The sequence below is a fragment of the Aythya fuligula genome, chromosome 3 (genome assembly GCF_009819795.1).
Source record: "Aythya fuligula isolate bAytFul2 chromosome 3, bAytFul2.pri, whole genome shotgun sequence".
Classification (NCBI taxonomy): domain Eukaryota; kingdom Metazoa; phylum Chordata; class Aves; order Anseriformes; family Anatidae; genus Aythya; species Aythya fuligula.
The window spans coordinates 9,097,688-9,121,397 of NC_045561.1; the positions used below are offsets into that span (position 1 = coordinate 9,097,688).

At 40.9% G+C, this 23,710-nt stretch overlaps 1 protein-coding gene across 2 annotated transcripts; it reads left to right on the top strand.

Moving 5' to 3' along the window:
- Positions 1 to 9,933: 9,933 nt before the first annotated feature.
- On the top strand, positions 9,934 to 22,777 carry C1D (C1D nuclear receptor corepressor). 2 transcript variants are annotated; one of them, XM_032185584.1, is made up of 5 exons: positions 9,934 to 9,989; positions 17,470 to 17,616; positions 18,949 to 19,015; positions 19,503 to 19,558; positions 22,133 to 22,777. In XM_032185584.1, the coding sequence occupies exons 2-5, from the start codon at positions 17,470 to 17,472 to the stop codon at positions 22,307 to 22,309; spliced, it is 447 nt and encodes a 148-aa protein (XP_032041475.1). In that variant the 5' UTR covers positions 9,934 to 9,989; the 3' UTR covers positions 22,310 to 22,777. The 2 variants fall into 2 exon arrangements, with proteins under 2 accessions (XP_032041475.1, XP_032041476.1); XM_032185585.1 differs by lacking the exon at positions 9,934 to 9,989 and adding an exon at positions 11,196 to 11,287.
- Positions 22,778 to 23,710: the final 933 nt, after the last annotated feature.

Genomic DNA, 23,710 nt, shown 5'->3' on the forward strand with positions numbered 1-23,710 from the left:
TTTTTTTTTTTCAAAAGGGAGGTAAGTTTGCCAAATCACTTTTTATTTTTTTTAACATTCAGTATTTCTTCAAAACCTGCTGTGACAAAGTGGCTTTGTGCTGTAGTTGCACCTGAACTCTTTGTAATTCCTCTTACCCACAGTCTGTTTCTGATTTTAACACTGTATGTTGCTGCCAGCTGTTTTAACAGGCACACCCACTTAGCCTCTATTTGTGCGTGTGTGGTGGGGGGCTTCCTAATTTCAGCAAGCATTAGTAATTTCACTGGTCACTTTCTTTGTCTGGTCTTAGCCTACAGCTCGCTTATTTGTGTAAATGCAAGTTTCAGGTAAAAGTATTCAACTGTTTTTGAAAACAGATTGAGGTGGAAAAATGTCAACTTTGTCTGTGCCAACAGCAAAAGAGCCCTTGTGCCCATTTATGAAGAAGTTCAGTTTTCTTAGGCTTCAGAATGAGGAATTGCTCTCTGACAAATCCAGGTGAGCTGCCTGCATGGCTTTTCCAGCCTGGCTTTCTGCTGACAGCTCCTGACAACCAACTAGAGGCTGCTTGGCAGAGAGAGAGGCACCAGCTGTGTCTGTGCTGGTCCTGCCACCAGCTGGAGAACAGGCAAGATGTAAGAAGAACAGGAAACAGCAAAATGTGGAAGGAAAGTTCTTCTGAGGAAGAACTAAGGAGGTCTGTCCATCTGTCAAAAATGCAGCTCTAACCTCTGGTGTGGCACAGGGATGCGCAGGTTTCATTCTGGCTCAGCAAGCGGCAAGTTGTGTCGTGTGTGAGGTGTGTATTGGCCTGCAAGTGCTCTTTCAAGCAACGTAGGCTAAAGATTTGGCAGAAAGCAGAGATTTATGAGATCCAGCTGTCTTCCTGAGACTTGATGGTTTGCTTGCAAGTGTAATATTTAGCATACTTTTTTTTTTTTTTTTTTTGACACAAGTAATCCCATCTGCTTACATACATAGCATAACACTGAGTGTATCCTGAAATTATTTTAAATGTTGTCCTTTTTAACGTGCATCGTGGGGTGGGAGGGATTACAGGGAACCACTGCTCTGCAATCTTGGCTGCAGATTTCTTTGAAAAGCTGGGATCTGAACTTCAAAGAATCGGTTCAAGCACTTGAGTTAAAAAGCATTTTTTAAAGATGAGCTCCATTAGCTTTGTCCTGTAAATGCTTTGTACTCACTGCAAGGTACGCTGGGCAGCACAAGTTTGTGGAAAACAGCTTTTCTCTCTTTAACAGCAATTCGGAGTGAAGTAGAGTGAGGGAAGAAATAGCTCTCACTGTAGGTACCTGTGAGCAAAACCAAACAATTGCAAGTGCAGGACCAGGCTCTCGGTGATATTTCCTGTTACGTACTTAGCCTGCTGCAGCAATTTTCTTTCCTTATACAAGCAACTTCATGGAGAGCTCCTAGTGAGCCTAGATGATAATAATTAAACAACACTTCTTAGTGCTTCGTGGGCCTCAAAGAAGATTAAATTTGTGCTACCTCTAGATGCTTAATTATGGGATTCATTTTATTTGTTACTTTGAGAATGAAGGAATGGTTTTCCCTCATGAGTAGCTTGTTTCATGGAGATGTGGCAGCCTTGCATGGTGAGAGTTTGCAAAAAACTAAGCTAGAGGAAAGCGTAGACAAATGATGGTGCTGCCCCTGTTCAGGAAAGGTGAGTGGCTGTTTCTGCGTACCTAAAAAATGAAAGGTAGTGGTTGGAAGAGAAGAGCTGCTGCCAGTGCCTTTTTCTATGCTTTATCTCCTCAGCAGATTGAATTTCTGCTTCTCCCAGGCTAAACAAGAAACTTAAGCAGACCAAAGAGCTGCCCAGAGCGGCCTAGCTTGCTCTATTTATAGCTCTCCCCCTCTCTTGCTGAAGACTGGCACCTTGCCTCTGCAGCCTGGAGGCTGAGGAGCTGAAGTGTGTTCTAAATAAAATCATAACGCATCAGGGATGAAATGCACGAGTCCCCTCTGATGCAGTACCGCGGCATGCTCTGGAAAACCCCTGCTTGGTCCAGGGGCAGGGAATGGAATGTGCTGCTGGGTTGTTTGGCTTTACCATCAGCGACCACATTTACTAAGTATACCTGCTTGGCAGCTCTCTCCTGCTTCCTGTGCAAAACATCCCCATGTGTGCTTGGCAGAGAAGAACCTGTTTATGGGCATGGCTGCAAACAGAACGTAGGTATGCGTCACACAGGTTTTTATCAGGTGCCACCCAGTTATTTCAAATCAGGGGCTCTTCTTTCACATCAGTGACACTGATTTTCATCATTCATACGGATCCTTGGTGATTACAGTTTTCTGTGCAGGTATCCTATGTGAGGTCTATAGCTCATACTTTTTGCCACCAAAAAAATAAATTAAGGCTTATCCATGCTTTGGGTTGAATTTCAAGCAAAGTAACACAGGTGATAACTCTGTAGGGGAAGCCTCAGTACAGCACCAGTGAGGGAGATGAAACATCACCTTTCGTGTCTGACTTCTGAAGTTCATCCGTGGTATGGAAGGTATTCAAAACCAGCATCAAAAGAAACATCAGACAAAAGAAAAGACTGTGAAAGCTTTTGGAACATGGCAGCATTTGAGGATTTACCCCAATAAAGCAGCCAATGTGCTGGTTGATTGAGGACTACAGCATGAGCAGGGGCTGCTTCCCAGAGGCAGCCTGCACGTGGCAGCCCTGCCTTGGAGACCAGCTTGATTTTAAGGTGGGTCACAAGCTGCCCCGGCTGCTCTCTAAGCCAGGTAGCAAGCCCATCACTGTTAGCTGGGTACAGCCGCAGTCCCTGCAACAGGTGTGTGTGCTCCAGTTTTTCTACCTCCAAAAGATCCGTGTCCTGCCCACCTGTACTCCCAGGCCTGCAGGATGTCAGGAACTCTCCCCACCCCCAGTCACCATCTCCATGTGAGGGGCTACGGAACCACGCGGCACTACCTCCAAGTTCCCCTGGCAGTAAGAACAGCCTGTCCAGAAGGCGCACACAGGGCTTCCCATCCCACACCAACAGCTCCTTCCTCTCTCGTCAGCGTGCAAGAAGCCTCCCAAGGTTGCCAGCCTCTCAGGACGTTTCCTGATCAGAACATTACACCCTGACCTTAAGCGTGGCAGTGAACCTGAATGTTTTTCATCACTATAAAAAGCCCGTCAGCAGCATAAATAAAACAGGCACAGGCAAGCTCTCCTAGGTTGCCTGGGATTTTAAGGTTACGAAACAGTGAAGACGCTCTGAAGCTAGGGGACGCGTGGTTTGCAGAATGGCAGTAAGGCCCACGGTACTTTAAGTAAAGCACAGATGAAGTCTCTGGGTCCCAGCTGCTTCCAGTTTTTTCTCTCGCAGGTAGGGGCTGCCTACGTGAAACCCCCCCGCTAGCTATGTTTGTGTCTCAGAAAATACTTAGGGCACGATTTTTATTATTTTTGTGTGTTAAAGGTTCTATTAATACAACATAAATGCAACTTCATTCTCACTTTGCACAGATGCGAATGACCATGTGTGGTGCAAAGCCTTAAATTCTTATTTGTGGATTTGCTGGGGGCTAAGGAAGCTGTGCCCTCCTACCCCCTTCCTGATACCCTAGGGCATAACGGGGCTGTGCCCCTCTCCTGCAGCTGTAGCTGTTTCTGGCTCTGATTTTGCTGGGATGTTGCTCCAGCATCTGTCCCTCAGAAATATTCCAACGCTAGTGATGTGCTCTATTTATGAGAGGCTTTTTCCCTCCTGCTATCTTCATTATTTTTTTTTTTGTCTGTTGGAAGATTTCTGAGACAAAGGCAATTTTTTCCTGAGGGTTTCCAGCTTGGAGCACCACGAGGTTCAGGTTTCTAGGCAGCACTGCTGAAAAATAATAAAATGTAGGTGCAGTTAATGAAATCTGCTCAGTTCAGGTGCAACCCATGCTAAACCTCTCATTTTCTGAGTCATCAATCTTCCTGCAGAGCTGACAGAATTTCTCCTTCATGCTTCTTGCTGGTGTAGCTCGGCCAGGCAGGGCTGCCTGCTCAGCAGATGTGGAGACAGACCCCTCCTGCTGCCTTGCAGAAGCGCATGGTGGCACAGGCCTCTGGCATCTTCCTAGCCATCAGCGTTTTCCCTTCCTGACATTCACATTCTCTTCCTCCCACATCTGTTGTTGCAGAACGTGTGACAAACACAAAAGCAGCCACAGTGGTCTTCCAGCCTGGCATCCTGCCTCTTCAGGGGACGTGCGCAGGTAAATAACTACCAAGGAAAAAATCCTTTAAAATGACAACAGCAATTTGGGTTCTAATTTTGATTTACTCCTGAAATTGTCCCAGGCTTCATGCTAAACTGAAGTTGGAGAATGAAATATATGGTTCTATTGAGTTTATGCACAGAAGCTAGGAAGTGAGAATGGTGGAATGCTAATGCCTTTAGAAACAACATCTCAATTTCTAATACAATTTTCTTTTACAATCTTAGTGAGAGAGACAGCTATAAAAAATTACAGCTTTACATACTAATTGGAAAAAATGCAATCTTGGAACAATATCAGAACAAATACTCCACGCATGGTAGATTGCCTTCCATTTATTTCTCCGGGTTTCATATATAAATACATATAACCTAATAGATAGATCTGCATTCAGCAAATAAAGCTTTGTACGTGAAGTAACCAGATACGGTACCCAGCACTTCACCACATCCTGTCATTTAATCTTGCTGGCATGAACACAAGCTCTTTTGATCTGTGCTAACTATCTTTATCTCAGCAGAGATCTCAGCCTCCCTATCTGTTATGTTCAAAAAGCTTTAATCAGAGAGTTTAAGCTAGTCTTATTGAATTATATTATTTTTCCTCCCTAAAACAAAGTTACATCAAGCTCAGTTTCCTTCTTTCCATGTACTTTTACATCTGTATTTTGATTAGAAATGTTATGTTTTCAAAAGGGAAAAGAGTCTGTGTTTAGTATGTTTAAAGCCATTCTAATCTAATTTGAGTGCATGGAAAAGAAAAAAAAAAAAAGATATTTCCAGAGCATTTTAACTGAAAGGTGAGTCTAAGTTCATCTGGGCCTGGGGTGCCACATACACTACCCCCACACTACCGCAACAGGGAAAAAATTGAGGTTACACTTCTTTGCCACTGCCCTGCATTGCTGGCACAGCTTTTTTGTTTGGTTGTTCTTTAGCTCCTGAAGATGTGAGACATCCCTGGGGTTAGCTTCTTCAAGACTATTTCCCTCCTCACTCTAGTGGTTGGGGCACAGACCTGGCAGGTCCGATTATTTTGGTCCATCTTCATTGACTCGCTGTCTGCCTTGTAATAAATCACTGAATTCTCTATTCCTGCCTTGATTTCCTGCTCCCTGCATACCTCTGATCTCTACAGACTGCAGACGGAGACATAAATTACCATAAACGTGCCAGTGAGCTGCCTGTAATCATCCTTTTGCAAGCATTTGTCTTGTGATGTGCCAGGGACACGGCAGGTACTCACCCCTTGTCCGCTGAGTGGCAAGCGCAGGCAGGCAGGTATCGGCGAGCAGATGGATGTCGATGCTTCAGCTTACTCCTGCTACATGCTCCTCTGGTAATTGGTTGCTCTGACCATTGAACAGATGGTGGAGAAACAGGCCTCAAAATCACAAAATGCCTGTCCCAGGGATTTCTTTACATGGTTGAGGCCTTCAGACATGAGTGCGCTATAAAGACCAGGATCTCCCAAACTGGTCTGCTTGCCCTGACCTGGAATTTTAAAAGGTATCTTCTGCTACTCTGCGTTTTAATGCCATTAGGCATAACTTTACTTCAGTTGTGAAATGGTTTGCAGGTCAGGTACCCAGGTGTAGACTAACTCATTCTTTAAATAGTTTAAATGTGATGTTGCACAGTTTTACACAGACACACTTCTTTAAACCTAAGCTACAGACTTACCAGAGGTAGCACAACATTTCACAGTTTAGCTTCAAAATATTGTAGCTGTATCCTCACCAAACTAAATCTCATTTTAAGTCAGAATTAGTTTTGCATTTTCAGCACAGCCAGTGAATCTCTGGAGGTTCAAGAGACTGCCAGAATAAAAGGGAATGCTCTCTGTACTGCCTCTCCAGTAATTGATAGAAAGGGCTTGTGGTGGACACCTGATAAAAATATCCACTTATGCTAAATTATTTAATGGAGTATATCTGCTGCTCTTGCTAAGACTCATTAAAAGGCCAAAAGGAGCAGTTAGTGTCGGAAGAGGCTGGACTTGAAAACAAAGTAATACCATTCCTTTATTTTTCTCCATTAGGATGACTGCAGATGCCTTTTCTTTCTGGTCTGTTTTTATTAATTGAACATTTATGCTGCCAATGATTCATTGACCCTTTTGTTACAAGTGGCTTCTAGTATCCTTCTTTGGATTTATACCAGATTCTCAGAAGAATCCTAACAATTTTTGTATTCATCTTGTCTTCTACATGAGAATCTTCAAATGCTGTATGAGCTTTTTCAGTGGCATTATTTTTCTGGGCCTTTGGAGTTGCCACAGCTGGTCTGTACTTCAGGCTGTGGTGCTTAGCATGACCCAGGCTTAAGTGATCAGAAGTAGAACTGTGTATTTTTGGTTGGAATGAGATTTTTAACTCATCTGCACCAACAAGCGTGATTTGGACATCAGCTACACTGGCCATTTTCAAGGCACCCTGGATGATTTTTTGTTACAGCTTTCCTGTTGCTGCGGATGCAAAGTGGGGGCTTTGTGTAACACGGCCAGGCTCCATAAAATCATCTGTCCGTCCTACAAGCAGGTCTGCATGCAGCCTTGCTGGCTGAAGATCTCATTCCTTGTGAATCTTTCTTTTCCTGAACAAGGTGATCATCCATAACCTTGCTGATCTTTCACAGTGTGCACAGCCACTGCTAATGCTGTGTTTTGTGGCATTAGCTACAAAGGGCAGAAGGATGGTTTGCTGGGAATCCTCATGGTTGTGGGCTGAGCTGCACCCTGGTGGCTCTTTCTTCCTGCCCAGCCCACAGCATCGAGTCGTTCCTTACTGCCTTCTGCTGTTCATCTTGTAGTGACCGGAGTTCTGTGAAGCTCTGTGCTGTCACACCGTCCCTCCTCGGGAGTATGGAGCCAGTGTCGGGATTGATTTCATTTCCTGAGCTGTGATGTCATCCAGCTTTCACAGCAAAGGCGCAGTGCTCTTTTCCACGTGGTTGGCTGAGCCAGGGTTTTCAGCATGGATGGCCTGCCTGCCAATCCGGATTACTGAGTGATGCTGGAGGAACCTGCTGAGAAGGGAGAGAGGCTGTAACCACCTCTCATCCCCTTCAGAGTAACATGGGATGCCTCAGCTGCCCTAAGTGACTAAAAGCTACTCCCCATCTACATGTATGTAGAGCAACACTGTTACTCTTTCTGCTTTATGAGATTTTAATCGTAAGGCACGTTTCAGGAAACAATGAAGTTTACAGATAATCTGGAGGATTTCATTCTAGTATAATTTAATGAGATTCATTTTGCTTTCAAATGTAATAATGTCCAAAGAAGGAGTAGTGTAATTAGTAAATTGTATCATTCAAACCACAGGAATGCAATTGAGGACTCAACAGACATTACAAAGAGTAGAATAGGGAGAGAATTTGGACATAAAAAATGAACAAACTGCAGCAGACCATTTTTTTTTTTTGCACTGCTGAAGCTGACACAATCTTAGAATTTAGCCCTGGGGATGTCTGAGGACATTAGGGCAGCTTGCACACAGTGGTCTTCTACAAGGACTGTACAAAATCTGTGTTTCTCTGGAGCTCTGATTTTCACCTAAGCAGTGAAAAGCCTGCTTAATCCAAGGCACAATGGCAATTTACTTGTAATTGTCAGCAAGTCTTTTTATGTAGTCACTGGACACCCTGGGCTTCTGCTGATATCAAAGCATGTGGCTTCTGTCATGCTTGGAAAGATGATGTCTGGCTGTGACTTAAAAGAATCTCATCAATGTCACTATCCTTGATATGCTGAGTAAGTGCTCTTATTTACCACATTTTAATTGAAAATGCACCTTGGAAATACATTTACCAAAAATGTTCTGTTAATACAGATCAGATACTGTTCCTCATTCTTTTAATCAAAGGCATCAGAAAGCTTTCTTTTTCACAAAGTCTGTGGGCCTCACTCTCCAAGGTGAAAAGTCAAGGCAGTTCAGCAGTTTGAAAGAAATGTTTATAAAATATTACTGCATGTCTTAAATACAGCAAATATGTTTATCTTAAATAATTATCGTCCTGATAAGAATACTGCAAGTGACCTCAGAACAGAAATCCTGCTTACATGTAAGCATTATGGTTCCAGCCAAGTGGAGACTACAGGATTTGGCCTCCATGTCTGCTCTGCAAAGAACGTTGACTTTGAAGGGGTCGATATATAGCGTGTGCAATGAATGAGATACATCATAATAAAGGAGTAATTATGTTAAAGATGCCTGTCATTTTGACTGTTTTGGCAAAAATATTTAGGATTGTTTTATGTTGTTTTGGGAATGATAGAGAAAAATCAATAATCATTCATAGTCCTCTCAAATGAAATGGCTTCCATTAAGTACTGGATGGCTGTATAGCTTTTCCTGGATAGATTTTTGTATAGATATCCACACATAAAATCATAATATACTTTCACAGTGACACCAACATAAAACAACTGAATTACATAAGCTGTATTCAATCATATTTTGGCTGGGATGAAGACAAACCCTTAACTCATCATTCAATCATTCACTGCTCTGAAAAACAAACAAGCATCACAGTCATTTTAGGCAGAAAACAAATACATGTACATATATACCTAGCAACCTTCCTAGTGAACTGCCTCTAGAAATTCCAAGATCTATGGCACTGAAGTATACAAATTCTCGTTACTCAAATAAAAGCATAAATCTGTAGCAATTTGGAGGCAGTAGCAAATCTATAACGTGTGTAAACCACCAGAAGGCGACAAAGAGCCACACTGTATGACCGTGAAACACTCCAACCCGTACTGCATTAATGCTGTATGTGGTTATCCACAGACGGTTGAATCTGGACGTTGATCAGCATGTGTTGCATTTTCCTTTCATCTTGTAACTGGAAAAAAAAAATAGGCTTTAGGAAATACGACTCTGGCAGAAATGTCCTACCTAACGTGATAAATCAATTAGTCTATCGATCAACTTCCCTCTCTGTGCTTCCATACCTGTGGCACGTGAATACAAAGGTAGGAAGGAGTTAACATACGTCAAGTGTTCTGTGGTTCTTGTAGACACCTTGGCAGTCTGGAAGTGCAAACTTTTTATATTTAGGAGTTCAGGTCTTGCTGTTTTTGTTTGTTTGTTTTTGTTGTTGTTTTGTTTTGTTCACATTTATTCTATTGCATTTCTAAGCCTTATAAACTGAATCCCTCTTCAATTTACTTTTACACAGAGTGCACAGTTCTGTAGTTGTACTTGGAAAACTGGACAAGATAAAGGTATTAGGCTGTGTTCTTTAAGAAACGGTTATGAAATTCAGTGAGATGGGTTATACTCCTCTGGTGAGGGACGTGCAGGCAGTAGGGCTACCCCTCCTCACCCCAGTGTTTTCACCATCCATGTGCGCATTCCCCATAAAATCAGAAGGTTCTTAAAGCATCCCCGTGTTTGCTACTTTCATAAGTAATGTTACATCTGAAAAAGCTGCATTTTCAGCCATTTTGGTAGGAACCGCAAACTTAAACCTCTGTATCTCCATGAGGACAAGGCGGTGACAAGACTTGTACAAGTACAACGCCTGAAGGGCTTTAGATACGCTTCCAACATTAGGGGAAAGACTTGTTTGGGCTCACACCAGCCTTATCAGAGCACGGAGCAGCAAGCCAAACAATTAATAAAATGCTCATGGTTTGTGCAGGAGCCCCCTGACGGGCGCCCCGCCCCGCTCCCTCACAGGCGGGGCCCCAACGGCCGCCCCTCGCGCCCAACGGCCCCGGTGTGACGTCAGAGCCGCGCGACGGAGCCGCGCGCGGAGGTAAGAGCAGCAGCCCCACCTGGGAGACCTCCCTCCCCCCCCCCCCCCTTCCCGCTCCGCGGCGCGTGGCGCGGCCGTTGGGCGGCCCTGAGGGGACGCCGTGAGGGGACGGCCCTGAGGGGGGGGCTTCGTGGGGTCTGTGAGGGCGTTTCGAGGCTGAATAACGCTAAAATTGCGCTGCCGCTTGCGGAATGTTAAATAGTGAGCGCTAGTTAGTGATTGCTGTGAGAAAAGCCTGTTTTTTTTTTTTTTTCCACGGGAAAATCCGCCGTGCCCGTGCAGGCCGTGGGTAAAGTGGTTGGGTAGCTCCGTCCCGTCGGCAGGCAGGCAGCAGTTTGTATAAGAGCTCTCGTGAAGGCAAAGCTGTGCTCTTCCTGTGTCACAGCATCGTGGTTGGACCTTTAGTTGCCACTAGTGACCTACTAGGGGACTCACAAGCTGAACTTTAGCTTATGTCGGTTAAAAAGCCTTGTTTTTAACAACTTTAAGGTGTTTGTTGGCATTCTTAGGCTTCCTATCAGAAATGCAGGCGTTTGGATAATTTGCAGAAATCCCACAGCCCGTTTTGACAGGCATGTTTCTAGTTGGTTCTTCATGTGTGCGCAGATGATCGGATTTTTATATAAAATGCCAGCGTTTAGCAAAGGTTAGTTTCTTTGTTTTTAATAACATCAGTGGAAAATTGTGGGATATGTATGGGATGCAGTGGTGAGCAGAGAAAAGCATGAAGCCCTCCAAATAAAACAGGATGCTGGAATAGTGCTGGTCACCACGTTTGCAGGCTGCAGAACCAGAGCTGGAGAAGGCAGCACAGCAAGAAGAAATAAAGGTGATTGACTGAGGGGTAAGAATGAGAGCGAGGCTTCATATTGTTAACTTCAGAACTGATGCCAAAGGGATGTGGTAATGGACTAGGAAAGCTTTGAGGTTGTAGATTCTACTACGTTTGTCTGAGCTTCCTTTGCCCACTCCGTTTGCTTTTCTCCATTCTTCGTGCAGGCCTGCTGTGGGTCATCCTGCTGGGCCTTGGGGTGCACACCGCATTTAGTTACCTCTTCACACAGGCAGTGTTCTTCTCACTCACTTGTATAAGCTCAATTTTTCTCTGCTGGAAAATTGTTTTGCTGTGTTCCTTTTTCCATATATCCTCTATTCTCCCAGTTCTCTATTCTCCCTCCTGTGTCAGGCTATCGTGACTGCCATGCACTTTCTTCCTGTGTCAGGCCAGCGCACATCTCTTCTCCATCCTACAAGGATTTCTTATTTAATTCTCTCCTTGTGAAAACTCCAGGTCCCAGGTTAGTTTTCTGTATTATTCACTCACTTCAGTGATATTCTGCATATCCCTTTTCTTTGCTGATAGGGGTTGTTCTCCTTTTTGTCAGTTTATTAGTTATTAGTTAGTGTCTAGAGGAAACAAGTGGCAGCAAATTTTGGTAGCAGCACTAAACTCCATGGTTTGGAGCATATGTCAGCTGCGGACTGGAGGCTGGTTATTTTCGGAGAATTTTGGTTGGACAGAAGTATTGACTGCTGTCACAAACAAATTGGGTTACAGATAAATTGTCAGAGTGGTTCAGACTATGCAAGGGGATAGCATTTTGCTGTAGAAGTTCTTGAGAGGTTCAGTGCGACCAAAAGTATTTTTAGAAACCACTTTAGACATTCAAATTTAACATCACGTTAAAGTCCCAGTCTTGAATTGGACAGTGCTAAAATAGTCTGGAGTGTGAGAGCTCTTTGGAAAACCTCTCACTAGGAAGTGTTCTGGACATACCTAAAGAAAGCTGTCTTTATCCTTGTACTTGTTGATGGAAGTACTAACAGGTTCGAGCTGAGCAAGAGCCAGTGTATGCTGCATTTGTCCAGCAGAGGAAATGATGGTGTCATCAGCCTCATGGAATCCAGGACAGCTGATGACACTCCACAGAGAATAAAAATGTTTTGGGAATCATACAGATCAAGTTGAAGGTTTATATCAAAGCTGGTTTCTGTGTATATAAGGGGCTGAAGTGAATAAGGGCCAGGATGAGATACCCCGTTTCTCATGTCATATCCCCCATGGGCTGAAGCGTTAAGGCTCACTTGCAATATTAGTCCTTTCCTTGAAATTTTGATAGTCTTTTAAGACAGAGCAAAATAAACTTTGCGGATCCTCTGAGGCTGAAGAAATTGGATCTCAGTGCCATCAGCCAGAGCCTGTGGCTGTGAGCTGTTTAACAGGGTATTTTTGTGCACATTGGGACACAGACTGGAGCCTAGCTTCGGAGGTGGGCTTGAAAATGATTGCTTGGTTGTTGCCCATTTGCATTGTAGCGCAAGGGGCATGTTGGAGAGCTCAAGTTGGGATATTTTTAAGGGGATCAAGGTAAGCCTGTTGGTGCATACTTGATATTTCATGGTAGGCTTAATCGCTTTTGCAATGGAAATCTTTCTTGCAAACAAGACTGTGAGTTGGTGTTTCAAGAGTGCTCTGACTACTTGTACTAGATGCACTCTCCAGCTGCCCCAAGCTGGCTTGAAGGGCATCAGTGGCAAAACAGGTCTGTGGACATGGTGATGAGTAGCAGGTAACTAAGGAGTTGTTACGCTGCAGTAATGCTGAGGAGTCTCTCTCACAGATCAGAGCCTATTGTACTACGGCTTTGCAAATAGAATGGGTATCTCTGTCCAAAATAAAATGGGTTTCTTTGCCCCAAAGAGGTTTGTAATCAAAGAACTTTGTTGTCATCTCTGGTAGATTTAAATTGAAATGCTTGTTGTGTGTTCCAAGTGCTTGGTCCTACAGCTGTGGCAGGGAATTCAGGTTAGAGCAGAAGGGACAGACTCTGCTGTGTTTGCATATCACCTGCATTTGCTGCAGGTTGTGAGTCGGAACTCCAGAGAGGGAGGACACACATTGTCCTGAGAGCTGGTGGAGATGGTTGATCATACTGATGTTGCTAGTGCATTTGATTTAAGTTTGAAAGCATTTTAGCTACCCGGATCAAAAGGGTTTGGGTTTCTTTTGGTTTTCTTCATGTAGCCTGCAGATATTAATGAAAAGGAAGAAAGTCTCATCTGATTTTTGTTAGCTGAATGATCTAAAAAAAAAAAAAAAAAAAGATTTGAGCTCAATATGAAGATAAGGCCTTCTAGTGCTTAAAAAAACACAAGAGTTAACATGAAGTGTTGAGATGCAGTAGTAAATGCAAAGGATGCTGAATTACTTCTGTTTTTTGTTTGCTTTTTAGAAACTATTTCAGACATAATTTTTATCCTGAACATGCATTTTTAATTCCAGGTGAAAACCATGTGCGTGACACTAAGAGCATATTTTAATTCTATCTTTTGTGGATTCCTGTTACCACCTCGATCTATGCCTGTAGCTTCTGTTACCTTCACCATGCATCTTCAGTGAAATCTCTCACAGGTGTACCCAGGGCCTAATTAGGGTTTATATCTTTCAGTATGAGAGATATGATTTTGGTCTTGGGGTGGGCAGGAGGGAATGTTTGTTTTTTGTTTTTTTTTTAAGCCAGCTGGCAGTTGATTTCTGAGGCTTGTGCTTAAGCACCACGTAAATTCAGAGAATATTCATAAAAGCCACCTGCAAATTATCCACAGTTCTACTTTTTCCTTTTCTTACCTTTGTGTGCCAGCCATGGTTGTGCTTTTCTTGAAAGGAGGAGTCTGCAGAGTTTTTTTTTCCTTCTCCTGGCAGATAAATATGGACATAGACAGTTTTGCTAATTGCTTTGTGTGTAGTCATCTGCTTTTTTAATATAAAATTCCTTAACGCAGAATTTAATGCAGTTAGATCTTAGATCAATAGCCATGTTAGCACTGCAGCAAACTGCATTTAGTCATTTTTATATAGCCTGCAGAAGATGACATTTCTCTTGCTTTCCCCTTTTCATGTTTCTTTTATGTATTTCTTTTCCAATGTTTCTGTCCCTCCCCCTTCTGAATGCTGAGTGTATTCCTCCTCACTGTTTATACTGTGTTAACGGGAGAGAAAACAAGATGTTCCTTGCTTTCTAAGTAGTTCACATAAATGTAGTCATGTTGGTGAATAAATGAGAATTACCACCTGTGAAAACTCATTTTCTGGCACTTCTTAATCAGACTTAAATGCAATTAAATCCTTTTCATGAGAAAACTTGTTACTTTTGTGATTTAAATTTCTTTTCTTCCTCAAGTACAGTATCTCTTCTAGCCTTTTTTCCCCCGTAAACTACATGAGAGTTTTTGACCTCAGAGTTAAAAGGGAGAGGTGTTTTGGCTGGATGTTATGAAGTCATGCCACGTTTTTCATCACTTCTGGTTTGCCTCATTGTCCTTAATCAAAGTAGACCTTTTCTATTTTATGCTTATGGGTTGTGAACTTTCCTTTCTGTTCTCAAAATTAAAGATCTTATAAAGTACTATCATCACGCAACCGCAGTTTATGCGTTCTGCATTATGTTATTACTTGATATTGAAAATACTTTATTATCCATATTTCCCCGAGTTTTCCCCATTATTCAAATGTTTATCCAGCAAATATTTTCATTATCTTCACTTATCTTAATATTTGCACTATGTCTAATTTTTGAAGTCTGATCTCTGTGGCAAATAAAATACAGTTGAAATCCAACAAAGAAATCCTGTGCAGTAAACATCCACTTCAGGAACAGAATTAAAATTCTGCTTGCATGAAGTGCATAGGGAAACACTTGCAGTGCTTTGAGGAAATCTTGTTTGTGGTTTAATCACTGAAACATAGCTATCGAGGGCAGTGTAGCCTTTAGGCATGTTTACAGAGCCACTGATAGGTCTTAGTTCCTTGCATCCTTGGCTTTGTCATTCAGCAGGTGTGACTGTGCAGTCTGTGTGTTGATTTTGGCAGAAACACTTTCCGGTGTCCTTGTTTTCTGATGCAGTGTAAAGTTTGTTCTTGTTGATTTAATGCTCTCAAAACTGTTTTAGGCTGTTGACTGCTGCCGTATTGTTGGCATGTGCCAACGCTGCAATGTATCCTGCTTAGAGATTAGTAATGCTGAAACAATAGTCTAATGAAAAGAGAGAAGTCCCTACACAGCAGGAGGAGGAACTTGCTCTAGTTCCCATTGAAATGAACAGAAAACACAAGTCCAACAAACTCTTCCTTCTCCCAGGGCAGCAGCAGCAGACAGCCTGTGCGTGGTAGGCTTCATGGTAACGTGCAGCCTTGTTCCATGGAAGGCTGAAGCAGTTTTTCCCTTTCTTTGCTAATTAAATGCCAAGTAAATACATCATGTTACCAGGGCAGCTCTTTCTGATTCATGAGGCAGCAATCAGAGAAAAATGTATTTTGGGCTGCATCTGTTCTTTCCTTCTATCTTCCTGTAGTTTTTCTGCCTCGTTCTTTAGGTCTAGCTTGGGATACTGAGAAGAATGTCGTGTATGTTGCAGTGCCTGTTTGTCCACGTTTTTTTTTTTTTTTAATCACATTTTTTGTGGTAAAAAAGCTGGGACTAGTTTTGGTGACATATTCCTGCTGTAGGAATTTGCTGTGTTTTTTTTTTCCTGTAGTTGCTGGTGCTGGATGGCCTGATAAAGGGAGAGAGAAAAATTGGAATTTGTCAGTGTTTTCACGCGTGTCTGTAAAATTTAGACCGTAGTAGATAAGGGATCGGAGAGAATGGCAAAGCCCCATATATTGTTGGATTGGATTACACCTCTGTCCCTGTGTGAGTAAGTATAGTAACTCTGTGCTGACAGATAGCTTCTAACCAGGCTTAACTGTATCAGCAGCTGGGAGAGTCTAGTTCCTTCTGTAGCTTTGCATGGTTTATGTGCTGTGTTTTAAGACTATAACACAGCAACAGAGACAGCGGACTCGCTCAGTCAGCGTAAGAAGGGTGCAGGTAGCCAGGACAGAATGAAATGCAAACAATATTATGATAAAGGGCAGAAATAACTGTGTTGGTATCTCGCCTTTCTGTGACAGTATCTCGTCAGTTCAACTCAGCTTTCTTGCTCAGATATGCTGCAGGTGGCTGAAATGGTATTTAGATGGAGTGAGTTAAGTGCTGGGGTAGCGAGGGGACCTTCAACAAATTGTAACACTATACGAACTCTGACCAGGATGCAAAGTCATGCAGCAGAGTAGGATTATAATTCTAAACCGTGCAAATAACAGCAGTGGAACTGGGCTTGTTAACTGGCTGATCATATGCTTGGCATCGCGCTGCTGTGGTTAAAAACAAGTTGTAGGCAAGCCTGAGTAAAATAGCTCCACACTGTTTTTCCTCCCAATCTTTGTCCTGCTTGACCTCCAGCAGACAACATAAATAAAAAGAAACCTCTCTCACACAAACCAAGCTCCTGCCAGGAAAAGGGAAAGATCAAATCTTTAAAACAAACTCCAGCGATGTGACAGCTGTTTGCTGTTTCCTTGCTGTTTGCATGGGCTGTATGGCTTGGTGTTCATAGATCAAACTTGCAAAGTGCAGTTTCTCCAACCGATGCTCTCGCCCCCTGTACTCAGCAGCTGGCAGTGAGATTATCACACTGACCCCACGTAGAAGGGGCTGTGGTGCTCCAGGTGCTCACGCTGTTCTTGATGCAGCCCAACAAATGGGCAGGAAAATGATATATTTCATTTCTTTCCTTATAACATTTTTTAAAAAATCATTGCTCAATCAGTAGAAGCTGTAGAAAATAACACAGCTTTAAGTAACATCAACTCCCCAAGATAATAAGTGATTTATGATTAGAGAGGAATTAAAGATCTTGATCGTAAGCCAGCAGCCAGATGGCTTGGCAGTAGCCATGCCATGTTACCACAAATGCTGGGATCAAAAATGGAAGGCTCTGGGATTTTTCACATCCTTGCTGATCTCACAGTTGCTTTGCGTAGATATGTCCTCAAGATTTGCAGCATATTCTGAAATCAAAATGAGCTCAGCATCATTTACTGGTAGAGTTATATCGCAGATTATAATACCCCATAGAGAATTCCAAAAACAGGGTCTACAAGAAGAGTTTCTTGGACCAAATCCTAAATTTAGGATTGGAAGATGTAACTGACCCTGACATAACTGGTGCTGGATAACTGCTCTGAGGCTGAAGTAATGTCTGTTCCTAAGATGGGCTGAAGCCCTGTCACTGCTTTCTTAGTGCTCTGCCTGTTGCTTGGTGCAGCTCTCTGTGTACCGTGATTTATGGAGCACTTTTTTTACGCAAGCAAATAATTTCTGTCACAGACCATAAAAGTTAAAAACTGGTTTAGGGCTGGTACAAGAACAGGTACTCCAGTCACGTCATTTGTAATGCTCCTTCATGCAGTTCTGCACATCAGTTGAGAGATCCCTGAAACCACAGGACCTTTAACTGTGTCAGCACTGATGTTACTTGCTAGAACTCTTCAGAAGATGTTTTTTGTAATGTTTAATGTATAAATGTTAACGCGTTGTATTTTAAGAGTCTTTTTGAGTCTGTAGGGAGGATTATTAGTTCTGTTTCTTTTTTCCAGATGGAAACGTCAGAAGATGATATTAACGCAGAAGAATATCCCACTGAAATTCATGATTATCTTACAACATTTGAAAAATCTCTTAGTTCTGTAGATGAGATGCTGAAGACAATGATGTCTGTTCCTAGAAGTGAGCTTCTCTACAAGGTAAATCATCTTCCTTTTGACAGCCTTTCTGTTATTAAAACAGGAGTAGTTTGGAACCTGAATTGAATAAAAGGGTCTGTTTGGCTAGCCATTGTACAGACAAATAACAAATATGACACTTACTACCCTGTTTGAAACTCACATTGCTAAGGTACCCAGAGGGTGTTACAAATGAAGCAATGAAATATATGTTCTTCTAAGGTAAAAAGTGATGATTCTACCAGCAAATCGTTTAGGTAAAGGGCATTCCACCTTATTCCAGATCTTCCTGAAAGTGCATGCTAGTTTTCTGGACTGGAGAGCTCACTAACAGTTGTCTGAGACCTTTTTGCTACAAACTTTCGTGGAACTTGGTTAATACAGAAGGATGCAAAGATGATTTGGCAACACTAAGGATTGATCTTCTGATTCTAGAAGTCCAGACTTGCAGAATCTGATGCTTGAAAACCTGAGCTATCTCCTCTAGCTGTGTTATAAGCACAAGTCTGAAAAATTTGTGTTGTTTCATCAGGACACAAAGGTAGAGGACGGTACTGCTTGAAGACCTCATACAAGCCTGCCTTTTAACATTTAAGATCTAACATGTAACTTCCTTTTTTTTTTTTTTTTTTTTTTTTTAAGGCAAGAAAAAGCTAACATGTGAGGGAACTTCTTTATTCTCTGAGGATTTCTAACATAAATAAATGAAGAAAATGGTCTTGACAACACCAATCTTTTGACAGTATCCATGTTGGAACTAGTGCGCTGTACAATGATCTTATCAGAGTTTCTGGAAATCCTATAGGACTAAAACAGTAAATTGACTTTGACAGTTGGATGGGGAAAAAAAAAAAAAACACAACTCATTACCTTTATTCTTCCTTTGCTGTGCAGCCCTAAGTATTCCAGCATGCGTTGAACACAGTCTAACATGTGTAGTGTTAACGTTCATACTTGCATTTGAGCTTCAGCAATCGTAAGACGTTATTTTTAATTCCAGTGGTAGCAGAAACTATTTTGAATTAAGTTTCTGTGGAAAAAATAGGGACTTTCCCTGACTATGGGAACAATAGTCTGAGCTATGTGCTAATCGATTTTGTGCTTTCGGCTATCTGGGATTGTGGCATTTAATATCGAACTGGAAAAATGGTGTGAATACTTGAAGAGGAGGGAATGGTTCTGTGATGGCAGGAAAGTAGGCTTGGATGTGTTCTTAGTGAACTTGTGTTTGTTTTTGTTTTTTTAAGTGCTCATTCAGTGTATATGAATGCATTCATATACAATTATAAAATGGGAATATTACTAAAATCTGTGCACATCTTGCTTAATGTGTAATTTTTTTTTTCATTCTAGTTAGAGCCTCTTGAGCAAGCAAAGCTGGATTTGGTTTCAGCATACACATTAAATTCAATGTTTTGGGGTAAGTATATGATAAGAAATAGTTCAAATGATCACCATTTGAACATTTCTAGACAGCTGCAAACATTAAATAACCATATTTCATAGCCAAATAATTAGAAACTAGTAATTACCCTGAGGACCCAAATTACTGCCATTCTTGGGGTAAATGATGTTGAAACTCCAAATCAAAAATTGCTAATTACAAAGGCTGACTTTGTACATGCATGAAGATCTTTGTGCCTTTTTTTCCTGTTATTGGCAACCTTTTCAGTCCTTCTTGAAAGGACAAGGTTTAACCACGCTATGTATTTTTATTTATTTATTATATATATATGCATTTTTAAACTGCAATATTTCGTGACCGTAGTGCATCAGATACTTAACCATACAGTTAACACTAAGGTTAATAGTTTTATGTGGAAACTACACTTCCCTATATAACCAATTGACTGGGCCCTTGGTCATCACAGCCTTCCATTTCAAAAAAATGTGTTTTCTTCTTGTAGTGTACTTGGCTACTCAGGGAATCAATCCAAAGGAACATCCAGTGAAACAAGAACTGGTAAGATTCTTACGATGCATGCATTGCCATACTTTACTTTCCCAGGACAGTTAACTCACACAGAAATAAATGTATATTTAAAATCTATGTTTAAAATTGGTATGTTGCCATAATAGTGCGCATATGCTACATAGTGTTACATCATTGCCTGTTCATATGCCCTGCTGGGTTCTCTACATTAAGGAAGTCATATTTTCAGTTCCCAACAATACGGTTTAAAGCATCACTGTAGAGCCTGCTGAAATAAGAACAAGATAAAGTGTCATCATCTTATTTGTTCCCCACCTTTGTTTTGAGAATTGAATTCTGAACAGAATAGCTTTTCACTTGTATCTGTTAAATGGAAAAATGTTACATGTCTGATAATAATTTATCACTTCCAATATGGCATTTTTTTCTTATAAATACTTGGAATCATGTTAATCTCTGAGGCTGCCTTTTCTTGCTTTTGTGTGACTCTGAAAGTATAGTGTGGTTGATTTACTAGCAGAGACGGGAAAGAGCCCCCCCCTTCCAAGTCCTCCATTAATTCATTTTCTCAGCAGTAAAGAATCTAGTTCAGCAACAAAGCTAAAAGCTTTTTTGGCACCAGTTGTATGTGTATTGTCCAGTAACTCTGCATTAGTGACATATTTACAACCTATAATAAATCTTTTAGGTTTGTCTCTATATTCCATTTAGATGCATGACTACAGTATAGAAACCCTGGTATCTTGAAAATTCTGCTGACTTTAAAAAAAAAAATAAAAAATCAAATCATTTAGCGTGAAGAAAAAAATAGAAATCAAAACTTACAGCTACACATTTTAATTCCTGTATAAATGAAAACATTAAATCTGGGCAATTGTCATATACTTAGATTAAATGTAATCCTTACGTAACCTGGGCAATGGAAGATAGGACTGAAAAATGTGGAAGGCTGAATAGCAATACTTCTATTTTTAATTTTGTGAGATTTTCAGTAGTCTAGACTGTATCATATTAAAAAATGGATCAGTTAATATTTCATGAGCTTTCAATCAGTTTCTTGTTCCTCCTATATTATATAGCGTCTGAATATTGCGTTAATTTAGCTATACTAAAAATAAATTGTAACTCTTCTGCTGTGGATATTTTATGCTGGTATTTTACTTCACAATTGCCAGTCATTTTAACTTGAAGAATGAGTGAATTATCATAGGCTAGATTCTTATCCAGGTTTCTTTTCCTTTTACAAGTATGAAGGTGAATGAATGTGCTTTCCTTCCTTCCAAGAGCATTGTAATGTTCTTATTTGTGTGGAAAGGGAGTAAAAAAGACTGTTCTGTCATGATTGTTTTGCTTTTAGAATTGCTCCTTCTGTATATACAGACAGTACACTGGAATTCAAACGATATTAATAAAGCTCACATTCAAGCTATCAGAGTTCATTTCTTTTGCCACTTTGACATCTGTCAGCTCCTTCTTCCCATGCCGATACATGTAGGCTTGCCACCTGTTCTCATTCGCCGTATCAGTCACCAAAGAAATACTGCAGTCTGTCATGATTTCGGGCTCTGTAAGGCTGTCTTCATTAAAGCTAGGTTTTTGGTACGGAAAGAGTGTCCAACTTTTTGACAAATCATTTGCTTGTATGGGTCACTGAAGGACTGAAAATCAGTTTTGTAGTGTAGATTTTGTAACTTATGTTCCTGATTAAAAAGGCTATCAATGGCTGTGTGGGTTATCAGCATGTATTTAGTTATCAGTATCCTTCTATTAATCCACACTTGCACATTACTTTACCTGACACATGAATTGGATGTGCTTTACGCACATATTACTGTTGTTTATTGTTTGTTCAGTAATACCTAAAGACCCTCAAGTTCAAGGCCATAATTGGACTAAACATCTAAATGTGAAATCTGTCAGCCAAGATATGTATTTTACAGAATTAGTGTAAATGTCCTCTCTACTTAGTGGAGAGAAGCAGGCACTTCAGAGGGTGATTCCTGTCTTAAAGGGTTTTAATTACACCCTCAGAGTACCCTTGTTTATCGATCACGGAACTGGCTGAGGATGACTTGGTACATAGATTATTAAATTGGGACGTGGCTGAATCGGAGCCATGCTTTGTTTAAAAAAGCGCAGACACTAAATTGTTATGATAGACTAAGGATGACAAGAAAGGAAAGTATTCCCTCGCTTTATGGAATGACAGTGGAAACAGACTTTTTAGTTATTTACGGTCATGAAAGAAACCTCTGGTACAGCTGGAAATCATGGGCCAAATTCCTAATCACGTTCAGTATCTTGTGTTTTAACTTTGCAAGATAAATAAAATTCTGTTGTCTCACTGTAAATTTGTAGTATTTCATGTTCACTTGGTGATGGGTGTCAGGCAAATATTCGTGCAGTAGATATCTGTGATGGAAAATCAGCTAAAAGGGAAGCCTGAAGTTTGCAAAGAGTCTGATATATATTTAGAAGATGTGATTTTTTTTCTGTGTATTACGGTCACAGAAGTATGCCATGTGGAGTGCTTCTACTCATTGATTTTACTTTAGCAGCAATCTTGAAAGAATGGTGTGAAATGTGTGTTGTTTTTTTTTCTAGGAGAGAATAAGAACATATATGAACAAGGTCAAAGAAATAGCAGACAAGAAAAAGGCATCTAAACTTGATAAAGGAGCAGCTTCCAGATTTGTAAGAAATGCACTGTGGGAACCAAGCCCTGAAAATGAACGTACCTCCAAAACTCCTGCTAAAGGAAAAAAGAGAAAGATGGACTAATTTTTTATAATATAATAAATCCTTATATAATCAGAGACTCCTAGAATTACTGAAATGTGGTTTGTAAGCTGTATGAGTTTAACAGAAGTGCTATGTAGCAACATTTTGATGAAGTTATACTTTAAAAAAAAAAAAATAATAATAATAATAATTTACAGGATTGTATTTTGTCTAGAAGTTATCACTGAGGTAATCACATTATATGTACATCTGATGTATCAAACGTGCCATTTGATGCTAGAGAAGTAACATTTCATTATTCAAATGATGATGACCTGACATAAACTTGCTGGTAATGGATACTAGTGTTGTTTTGTTATAATGCTTAAGAATTATCTTTTTTTACTGCTGAATGATTGACACTTTTTATATGTATTTAATTTCCTGAATATTAAAACTAGTCTCAAATGATGCTGTCCAGTTTGTGGTGTTTATGTTAATAAAAAAAAGTTTACTTTCCCACTGTCAGTTGTGTGAAATGCTGCATTCATAGTGTATGTAAGGTTTATTCACTGTGTTAAACTGTTTCCTTTTCAGCTTCTGGACTTGAATTTGTGCCATATTCCTTTACTTCTGTTGCCTCTGAGGAAACTGATCTTCAAGGGCTATGAGCAAAGAGCCTGAATTCCACGCTAAGCCCCTGTGTCAGTCAATAGAAAAAAAAAACATAACCCAAGAGGGTTCTTTGTAGGGGCTGAACAAAGGAGCAGCCAGGGGACAGCTATTAGGAAATAGCACAGGCAGGAACTTGATTGGAATTTTGTCTGCAGCGCTCATCTCTCACTGCTGACACAGAGAAATGTGCTGTGAGGTGGTAGGAGTGTGGTCATTCATTGCTATTTCTCAGATCTTCAGTGGGGAAAGCATTCTCTGGTACAGTTCAAACTACTCTTCTGCCTTGCAAACTATTCATTTCCCTCAGATAAATCCAGTACACCTACTATAGTACTGCAAGCTGGATGATTTACAATTGATGACTGTGGTCCTTAGAGTCGTACTGCATCGTGCAATGCAGAATCAGGACTAATTTGAATGAGGTGCTAAAATGAAGGTTCTCTTGTCATTGAATATCTGATGATAAATACTTAAAAGATTATCAAGTTTAATAAACTCAATTGTGTATTGTAGAAACTTTTTCAGTGGCTAATATGAATTTACATGTTTTTGTTTGTAATAAAATCTTGAATAAATAGCACTTCCTTCAATCCGGTTAAAGCAATCTAACTAAAGAGAATTTGCTTATATAGATGCTCACGCAGGCACCTAACTGCAGCCTCCAATCTACGGGACTACTTGTGCATATACGTGTCAAAGCCCCGTAAACGTTTGCCAGCTGAAAGCTAAAATTGAGACTGTTTCGTTTCTACAGGTTAATGTCAGAGTTATGCAAAAAAAAGAGCG